The sequence below is a fragment of the Carlito syrichta genome, unplaced genomic scaffold (assembly GCF_000164805.1).
Source record: "Carlito syrichta isolate Samal-C Ts95f unplaced genomic scaffold, Tarsius_syrichta-2.0.1 Scaffold305824, whole genome shotgun sequence".
Lineage (NCBI taxonomy): Eukaryota > Metazoa > Chordata > Mammalia > Primates > Tarsiidae > Carlito > Carlito syrichta.
Window position 1 is genome coordinate 96,923 of NW_007249920.1, and position 10,645 is coordinate 107,567.

The following is a 10,645-nucleotide window of genomic DNA, read 5'->3' on the forward strand; positions in this document are numbered from 1 at the left end:
CGCCGCCCGCTTTTCCGGGGCCTGGACCCCGGGGAGCTCTGCTGAAGGCGAGCGTGCTGAGAGGGGGTCCCGGTGCTGTCCCGTAGAAGCCGTGCGAGCCGCGCACGCGATTTCCATCGTTTCCAGTCGTTCTGTGCGAGGAGCCAAGGGGATGCTGACCTCAGTAGTGTCCCACTCCACCCAACGATCCCAGCTGTTCCCCGTGGCGGCCAGACGGTCGGGATGGTGTGCATTCTCCCTTTCCTAATGGGTCTTGGAAGTCGGCGTGTGGTTCACATCCGCAGCGCGTTTCAGTTCGGCCGGTACCTTTTAGGCGCTTGTGTCGCCGAGGGATGTTGACCTGGACAGTGCCCTCCCTCTGTGCCTGCAGGTGCCACAGGCAACTGCTGCTCCGGGGAAAGCCTGGCCTGCAGCGACGAGGCTGCGTTTTCTCAGCGGCTTCCTTCGCCAGCGGGGGAAATCGCAGCCTTTGAAGGTGGGGATTCTCTCTTCTGCCTGTCTCACCGATTACGAGGCTTCGGTGGAATAAGTCCGTTTACTCTGCTCCAGCCACACTGGCTTTCTTGCTTTGGTTTCAAGTCTGTTCTCTTTCTCTGCCCACGCCTTCCGTCCTTTAGATCCTTTAGCTCTTAGCTTGAAGACCTTCCTTGAGCATCCTTCCCCGAGTAGCCCCACCCCTTCCGTTACTGATGGTGTGACTCCAGTGGTCTCCAACAGAATTGACATTCAGTAAGTACTTGAACCCACCAATTTCCATGACACCGTGCAAATGCTTTGTGAACGAGAATGCTGTGCCGTTTTGCCAGCTGACTGTGCACAGGAAACGGATGCAAAGTTCTATCGGAAAGCGTACATTCGTTTCGTTCCTTCACTCAGTAACCTGTACTGATGCTTACTATGTGCCAAACGTTGTTCTAGAAATCTGGATATAAATGAATGAGAAAGACAGGTGCTTTGACTCGTAAGAAATATGAGCGTGTAGACCACTAATTTCAATGTGCGTAGGAGAGTTGTTGAAGTATTTACCAGTTATATAGACGGTCTGAGGTTGGAGTGATCAGATTGAGGAGTGAGAAAAGGCTTCACGGAGGTTCTAAACGGAAGTGAGCTCTTAAAGGGCGAGTACAGGTAGGGGAGAGGGTATTTCAGGCCAAAGGGACAGTGCTTTCAAAATGCGGTGTGGAATGGCATGTGATGTGTGAGAGAGCTGGAAGATGCTCAGTATTTCTGGAGCATGGAACTCGGAAGGGAGGATGGTGGGAGTTGAACTTGAAGAGAAGGGCAGAAATCTTATCATGAGGGATCTTGTTTATCATTCCAAAAAGACTGAGCTTTTTCTTTCGGGTAATGAGTCATCAAAGGGTTTTTTTCTTTATTCTTTTTTTTTCTGGAGTCTCACTCTGCCGCCCAGGCTGGGGTGCAGTGGCACACTCACGAACACCCTAGTGTCAACCTGCTGGGCTCTGGCGATCCTTCTGCCTCAGCCTTCCAAGTAGCCCAGACTACAGGTGCACACTTCCACACCCGGCTAATTTATTTATTTATTTATTGTAGAGAAGAGGTCTTGAACCTGTGCATCAAAGGGTTTTAAGGTAGAAAATGATACAACCCATTTCTTGTTTTAGAAAGTGCACTTTGGCATCCCTGTTGATAAATGGAAGAGAAGACCAATTAGGCTGCTGTTACACCATTTTAAGCAGGAGGTAAAAAAGGCCTGAATTAGTGCAAGACAGAGGCGGTGGAGAAGATGTGGTCGACTGTTAGGAGCTGGAGGAGGAAACAGGTGAGAGTCTCCCAGAGGGACCACAGAGATTTAAAAAAGGCAAGTGTGAAGAGAAACACCTGTAGTTAGTAGCTAGCAAAAGAGACGGAGAGGACTTTTCAGAGAAATAGAAGAGAAAATAAGGTTGTGGGTGAGGGCTGAGGAAATATAAGTGGATGAGTATGAAAGGAGAACATAGCCTTTAAATCTTCAATCTTTAACAATAATAATAGTAATGTCAATCCTTTGCATTCAGATGATCACTCTGAGGTGACATAATAAATCTAGCAAACCACTCGGATGTTCCCTCTCAGGCAACATAAACAGATTGCTGGTGATTATACAGGACAAACTTATGCAAACACAGATTTTTAAAAAATGTACAAGTCCTTGAAGTTTTCCATTCAAATTGCACAAAAAAAGCGAATAAAAAGATGGAATATATACTGAGGTATTTGTAAAAGCATATCAGCTGGCATCATGTAGAAAGAGAATGTGTGACGTGCTTTTACAGTGGTGCTGATACTTTGTAGCAGAAGGTAATGATAAAGAGCGGTTGTATAAGAAAGACAGTAGTGGGTATACTCTTCATGTCTTATGGCATAACTTAAAAAGATAGTTAAGCAAGTTACTGCAGACTTTTTTTTTTGAGTTGGAGTCTAACTCCATTGCCCAGGCTGGAGTGCAGTGGCACGCTCATGGCCACCCCAGCGTTGACCTCCTGGGCTCTGGGGAATCCTTCTACCTCAGCCTTCCAGGTAACTGGAACTACAGGCATGTGCTCCCATGCCTGGCTAATTTTTTGATCTATTGTAGAGACGAGGTCTCACTATGCTGCCCAGGCTGGTCTCGAACCTGTGGGCTCAGGCAGTCCTGTCACCTCGGCCTCCCAAAGTACTGGGATTACAGACATGAGTCACTGCGCCCAGCATTACTGTAGTCTTAAAAGAAAGAGACTTTCAAAGTTGAAGGCAGATCTGTACTGAAGTATTGAGTGGCACAGATCAAGTATATCTAAGTCAGAAAGTAAAAATTGGAACAATAATATTCTTTTGATAAGTTTATTTCATGATTTTGTAATTTACAATTAGAAATTTTAGTTTGCAGAACTATGGCAAAACGAAGATACAAAAGTGAGAGTTATAAGCAGCAGCAAAGATGAATTTAAATCTAACTCATCTTTGAGGTTTTCAGGAATCACGAGTGTGTCCTTTCACATCATCTTTGAACAACAGATTGGACAATAAATTACATACTATTAATGTGGGAAGAAGAAAATGAGACTACATTGTCTGCTCGATTAGAAAAACACTGGGTGGAAGACAGCACACAAATGCTCTTGCACAACATGTATCAGTGAACCTGCAATGTGTGTCAATGATTGTTTCACAGATTACCACACATTAGAAAAATACCTAGAGTTTTGATTTTTTGGTCATCAGTGAATTTTTCAATATCCAAAATTCAATTACAAGCCAAATATCAGTACAATAAAATAATTGACTCCAATGCTGTACTGTTGATTTGTTTTTCACTGTTTTGTAAAAAAGTGTGGCCGAGTTGCTGGTCCAAGTGCAAAGGGCTAGGAATAGCTTTCAATTGTCGATGACTTGCTGTGCACCGCCCACATTTCTTGGCATGGTTTCTCTTGTGATTCTTCCATCCTCACAAAAGTCCTGTTAGGTGGATTCTCTTATCTTCCTTGTGCGGATGAGGCAACTGTGGCACGGAGATGTGCGCTTACTTGCCCAGGGTCACAAGGCAAGGAAGTGGCCAAGCTCGAACTGAGATCCTCTAACTCCCGATCCATTACACTATCCACTCTGCCACACGTCATCTGAGAAGAATGCTTGGAGGAGACGGGATTTGGGGATTAAGCAAAATGGTCCAGCAGGGTCGGGTCGAGTGGGTCAGGGCTGCGCTGGAGTGGGCTAAGTGTTCAGGAGACGGGCATTTGGCGGACTGCCTCAGTGTCTGCCTCCTTCTCTGCCCTTCTCTGATTAGTCACGGCTCCATGTGTCCATCGCTCACTCTATCCCAATCCCAAGTTAGTTAGAAAAACACTGAGTTGCTCTTGGGTGGAGTTACCCTGTTTCCATGGGATTCCATTCTCAACATATACTCAGATGGATGAACTGTGTCTTAAAAATTGGACAACTGGAAAAGTTGGGTGTTCCCTAGATTCATAGAAAATATCCCCACCCTATGCCCTTGGTGGTGGGGAGAGAATTAAAAAAAAAAAAACAATGAGAAACAGCTTCATAAACCTTAGGATGCAAATTTTTTGCATGGAAAAAGCTTCCAAACACAGTGCTTTTTCCCCCCATGCCAGTATTTGATTCTAGAGGCGAATCCCTCCATTCTATTAATTCATTTAACAGACATTTATTGAGCACCGGTTTTGTGTTGGACACTGGCGCATAGCACAGTCAGAGCACTGGAAATCCAGTGGTGATTAAGACAGGTAAAGGCTTTCCGTGAGCTCACAGTCCAGGAGTCTGGGAGACAGAGGCAGACAGTTGACCGACAAATAAGTGAGGTGATCACAGAGTGATATGTGCTGTGAGAGACAGTGCTGGGCTAGCGAAGTGGCAGGGGCTTTCATCAGGCGAACGGTCTTCTCTGAGGAGGTGGCGTCTCAGTGGACTCGGTGGATGAGGACTCCACCAGCTGAGGAACTGTGGGAAGAGCATCCCAGGCCGTGGACAGTAAATACGAAGACCTGAGGTAGGGGAGAGCTGGGTTTATGTAAAGAGCTAAAAGGGGCTGTGCCTGGAGTGCCAAGAGCAGAGGGAGAAGCAGCGTGAGGCGCAGTGCGAGATGCGGGTCGGGCCGGCGTATGTTGGGCCGCCATGCAGTGTTTGAGCTTTCTTGGTGAGGAGGAGAGTCCGTTGGAATGTTTAGCAGGGGAGTCACAAGATCCGATTGGTTCTGGAAAGATGACCCTGCCTGCTGTGTGGATCTTGTGTGAGTGGAGGACAGCGTGGCAAGCAGGGCGTCCAGTCAGGCTGTTGGCGTTGTCTAGATGAGAGACAGTGGCGGCCTGAGTTAGGCAGTGGCAGTGGCAATGGCAATGGCAAGTGGACAGGTTTGAGGTAGACCTACCTGCTTTGTATCGCGTGCAGAGGCCACGGTAACCGAAATTCACAGAACTTAAGAGCTGGAAAGGTATTTAAGAGACATTTAGCTGAGTTGTCTTCATTTTATAGGTTTGAAATATTTGGTGTCCCCTGTCACCTTGTGGCAGTTTCTGTTATGGCAGGGAAGGTGTTTTCTAATTTCTCAGAGGGTTGCCAGGTTAACTCAGGTCCAAGTTTAGATCCCAACTGTGGCAGGACTCAAAAAGATTTAGATAGACTCTTAAATAGTAGAGTCATATGAGATAAGTCATGCATACTGGAATTGTTAAAAGGTATTTTGAAAAATTGAAAATCTCTATTTAAAAGGTATCTTTTATTATCAAGCAAAAGTGAAAAGCTTGGTCTTATTTAAAGGAGCTCTGTGTCTAATTACAAGCCTCATATACATCAAATTTGACAGTGATGACAAAGTGGCAGTTATACTTGAATACAGAAGTAAAATTACATGCTTACTGAGTAGCATGGCTATATACCTATTTGTTAACCACCAGGGATAGTAAATAGATGATATAATGTTAGGAAACATTGTAGTAGAAAGAAAATAGCATCGGTGGTATTGTGCCATTTAACAGAACTGTATAAATGCCTTTTTTAACCTCGTTTTTTTTTTGCCTATTTCATTTTACCATGAAAGTTTTAAGCACACATCAAACTTGGAAGGGTTTTATAACAGCAATATTCCCACACCTAGATTCTGCCATTTACATTTTACTCTGCTTGTTTGTCATCTAGCTGTCCATCTCCGTCTATATCCCTCTCTCTATCCATCAATTCTTAGTTTCTTTTAAAGCTTTTAAAATTCAGTTGCAAACAAAATATTTTAGCATGCATGCCTTTAACATTTAACATTTGTTTATGGTATTTTTTGAGGCAAAATTTAATACAGTAAAATACACAAATCTTAGGTGTGTGTCTGCTGAGCTTGACAAATGTATTCAACTGGGTAACCCAAGCCCTTCTCTAGATAGGGAGCATTACCGCCCCAGGGAGTTCCTCCATACCCTTTTCCAGTTTTTCTGTTCCCACCCCCATTCAATGCGAACACTGTTCTGGGTTTTTTTTTTATGTCAACACAGATTAATTTTGCCTCTTCCACAAGTCCATAAAAATGTAATCATATAGTTTGTACTCTTAAGTAGGATCCTTTTGCTCAGCATATTGATTTTGAAATGTATTTTGTGTGTCAGGCGTTTGTTACTTTTCATTGCTAAGTGGTATTTCATTATGTGAACGTACTACAGTTAGTTTGCCCCTCTTCCTATTAATGGATACCTGGGCTGTTTCCAGCTTTTGGCGATTATGAATAAAGCTGCTATGAATGTTCCTGCACAGGTTTTGTGGACACATGTTTTTATTTTTCCAAGGCCTAGGAGTAGGATTGCTGTGCTATAGGATTAATATATGCTTAGTATTATGCTAGACCTTTTCCCCAAATGCTTATATTATTTCACACACTCACCAACATGGTATGAGTGTTCCAGTTACTCCACCTCCTTGCTGACTTTGGTGTTTTCAGTCTTTTAAATTATTTGACTTTATTTTAACCACTGTCATTTGTAAATGATTGGAAGAAAAGTTATACAGATTAGTTTTTATTATTCTCCTAGGGAAGAATTTTAAAATTGCACAGCTTATTTCTTAATTCTATTCATTTCTTTCTTTCTTTTTTTCCTTTTCTTTTTTTTTTTGAGTGGGATTGTCACTCTGTCAGCCAGGCTGGAGTGCAGTGGAACACTTGCGGCCACTACAGCTTCAACTTGCTGGGTGCAGGCGATCCTTCCATCTCAGCCTTCCAAGTAGCTGGAACTATAGGCATGCACCACTGTGCCCGGCTAATTTTTTGATTGATTGTAGAGATGAGGTCTTGCCAAATTGCCCAAGCTGGTCTCGAACCTCTGAGCTCAGGCAGTCTTCTCACCTCAGCCTCCCAAAGTACTGAGATTACAGGCTTGAGCCACCATGCCTAGCCTATTTTTTTCTTTTAGCTTTTCATTTTGACATACATTCATATTTGCAGAAAGTTGCCCTAGGCTACCCTTCAGCATTTGATACTATTCACTAGTTTTTTAATTAAAATTTTCTCTTCCTTTGGTATAGAGGAAGCCATTCTCTTGGTTTTTCACCAGCTGCCCATCTTAGCTTCTTTGCAGGCTTTTCACCCTCTTCATACCCCTTAAATGTAGTTCTTCCCAAGTCTAGCCTTGATCCTTTCCTTTTATTTTTTTATTTTTTTAGAAAGCGGGATTTTGAAAGGACAGAAAAGCTCCCACAGTGGGAGGGGACCCGAGGGTGTTGCCCGTAATCCTCTTCTTACTCTGTAGAATCTTAGCGGGTAATCACCTGTGGTTTCTTACCCATGGCTTCAAACTGCTACCTGTACTAAATCTGCTTCTGCAGCACAGATCTCTTTCTCCTCTCCCTCTGTCCCTCCCTCCCTTGGAGATACGTCTCTCTATGTTGCCGGGTCTAGTCTCACACTCCTGGCCTCACGCAGTCCTAAAGCCTCTGCCTCCCAAAGCATTGGGATTGCAAGTGTGAGCCAGTACACCCAGCACAGTCCGGGTCTCTTTATTAACTATAACTGCTAACATACCCAAATTGGATGTCCCGCAGATATCTCAAACTCAATTTATTCAAGTCATATTTATTTTCTTTCATTTGCGTAATGCTCATCATCCTACATTTTCTAATTTGGGAAGTAACCTGCCGTTCGTTTGGTTACTCAAACCAGAACCTAGGAGCTCAATCAGATCTCTTCCTCCTCCAGCCATTTGGTCATCAGTTCCCTTTGGCTTTTCTCTGGTCTGTTTCTCTAACCTGCCTGCGTTTGTCTCTGCAACTGTGTCTGACATTTTGCTATTAGGTGCTGCCTGTTAATAGCCCACTTTGTCAGTGTGACAGCCTTGCTTAATTTATATATTTACATATATATATCGATTGATTGATTTGGGGTCTGACTCTGTCACCCAGGCTGGAGTGCAGTGGCATGATCACGGCTCACTGCAGCCTTGACCTGGGCTCTGGTGATCCTTCTGCCTTAGCCTCCCAAATAGCTGGGACTACAGGCGTACACCATCACACTAAGCAAAAATTTTTATTTTGGTGGCGACGACATCTCACTATGTTGCCTAGGCTGGTGTTAAACTCCTGGGCTCAAGTGATCCTCTTGCCTTGGCCTCCCAAAGTACTGGGATTACAGTTGTGAGCCACTGTGCCCAGCCTTGCTTTATTTTTAAATAACTTATTTGGGTTTTTAAATTACAGAAATGTTATATGCCTCTTGTAGAAATTAAAGCAAAACAAATGTATAAAATTTCTAGTACCCCCCAACTCAACTTTCAGGCCACTCTTTTCCCCAGAAATAATGATTGTTAATACTTGGGTATATTTCCTTCTAGATTTCTATTTACATACAAATGCACACATAAACATACATGTGCACAGACACACATTTACTCTTCAAAACAGAATTATGTAATATATTTTGTTTTACAGCTTTTTTTAAAGCTTAATATGCTATGTATTTTATGTCAATATATAAAGCTACCTGAAATTGATACAGGGTGTCAATATGCCATAATTTATTTAATAACCCCTCATTGTGGATGATGAATAATGCTACAGTGAATGTTCTTTACATATTGATTTTTTTTAGCGTTTTGTTGGATAGCTGATTAGAAGTAGAATTATGCACATTTTATAAAATCTTGCTCCCTTTTTTTCTTTTACTACTGTTGTGCCTGTCAATACTAGATATTTGTGAGTCCTTTAGCAACTTTTAGTTTGCTCGTTTACTAGGCAGACTCGACATAGTGTTGTGATGAGTTCTGACCAGAATAGTTCTTACTATAGGCCTGTGACCATCTTCAGCTTTTTCTCAGCTTTATTCCCTGTTTGACTTAGGTGACTTTTAGCTCTTATAAAACGAAGGTACTTGGAAAGGTGATTTCTTACCTATGTGTGTTTCTGCTGGCAGGAGAAACTTCTTAATTCTCAACGTAGTCTCATAGCCATGATGAAGAAAGCTATGCATTTACAGGACATGGAAGTGAAGAATGCTACAAAGTGGAAGGTAATAGCAGAAACATTTGGACATTTCTTGCCCCTGAGGTCTTTTCATTCTGGGGCTGCTTCTGGAGTTTTACAGTGAAGAGCTTTCAGGGTGTCATCAGTTGCTGGGCCCCTTGTAGATGAAGTGGTAGAAGAGAAAGTATCTGTCTCTACTGACTTGTGACTTTGGGTGATGTGAGCTCCACATACCTCATTCTCATATTTCTACTTTAAAGTAGCACCTCGTCCTCCTAATTTTTTTCTAAATATACTTTCTAGGTTGGAGTCAGTTTGTGGAAAGAAACAAATGACCAGACTTTGCTTCCAAGGAGGCAATTCTAGTTAGGAGGTCTCTCTCTCGCTCTCTCTCTCTCTCTCTCTCTCTCTCTCTCTCACACACACACACACACACACTCTTTCTCCTAACACACACACTCACACTCTTTCTCCTAACACACACACACACACACACACACACACACACACACACACACTCTTTCTCCTAAAGATTTAGCAAAACTAAACTGGTACTCTCAGGGCTCAACTAAATAGTAGGTGTGAAAGTGTTTTCTAGTTTAAGAAGTTTACAAACAAGGCATTTCTGTCTGTAGTGGAGACTCAAATGTTATAAACTGGTACTCTGAGGGTTCAACTAAATAGTAGGTGTGAAAGTGTTTTCTAGTTTAAGAAGTTTACAAACAAGGCATTTCTGTCTGTAGTGGAAACTCAAATGTTAGGAAGAGTTAATGAATACTAAAATGATTAGTGCAAAGATACCAAGTAGGTGTAAATAAAAGAGTAATAGAAATTTTTAATGGGGTAGGGAGGAGCTTTTCCATAGGAGTTGACTAGGATGGAAAGGACCATGGACTGTTGGGGAATCATGTGCAAGGAGTGTTGGAGGAAGGGCCCTGCAGAACAAGGAATGAGCAGTTCTGGTTTGGCCATAGGAGACGATAAAGAATCAGCGAATGAGAATCAGCACGGAGTTCTCAAAGCTGCACCACTTCCTGGCTGAAGAAGAGCTACTGATTCTTCAGAGACTGAGCAAAGAAGACGAAGATACAAAGAAGAAACTGAGTGTGAACATGCTAAGGCTCAATCAGACAATCACTTCCTTGAAGAAGCTCATCTCAGAGGTGGGGGAGAAGAGCTTGGCCTCCACACTGGAGTTGCTTCAGGTAAGATGGAAGAGAGAAGATAAGCTCCCTTTTTATGGAGTTGTTAGTTAATACTGAATGGTCTTCCTGATTTTTTTTTTTCTTGAGTTGGAGTCTCACTCTCTCGCCCAGGCTGGAGTGCAGTGGCATGCTTACAGCCACCTCAGCCTTGACCTGCTGGGCTCATACAATCCTTCTGCTTCAGCCTTCCAAGTAGGTGGAACTACAGGCACGCACCCCCACGCCCGACTCATTTTTTGATTTATTGTAGAGATGAGGTCTCGCCAAGTTGCCCAGGCAGGTCTTGAACCCGTGGGCTCAGGCAATCCTCTCACCTCAGCCTCCCAAAGGTGTGGGATTACAGGCTGAGCCACTGAGCCTGGCTGGTCTTTCTGATTAGTGGATTTAATAGAAGAGTGTCAGCCGGCTTGGTAGCTTAGTCTTCCTGATTAGTGGATTTAATAGAAGAGTGTCAACCGGCTCAGTGGCTCAGCCTGTAATCCCGCGCCTTTGGGAGGCTGAGGTGAGTGGAT

The 10,645-nt window shown here is 43.3% G+C and overlaps 1 protein-coding gene across 2 annotated transcripts in view; it reads left to right on the forward strand.

Moving 5' to 3' along the window:
* Positions 1-398: 398 nt before the first annotated feature.
* Positions 399-10,645, forward strand: part of LOC103265050 (E3 ubiquitin-protein ligase TRIM4-like) — a 21,732-nt gene continuing 11,485 nt past the window's right edge. The window contains exons 1-5 of one of the 2 annotated variants that reach the window (XM_021714844.1): positions 399-475; positions 618-729; positions 1,626-1,783; positions 8,879-8,974; positions 9,903-10,133. In XM_021714844.1, coding sequence (XP_021570519.1) covers positions 1,748-1,783; positions 8,879-8,974; positions 9,903-10,133 — 363 coding nt within the window. In that variant the 5' untranslated portion in view covers positions 399-475; positions 618-729; positions 1,626-1,747. The remainder of the gene's footprint in view (positions 476-617; positions 730-1,625; positions 1,784-8,878; positions 8,975-9,902; positions 10,134-10,645) is intronic. The other variant, XM_008062753.2, reaches the window with a different exon arrangement.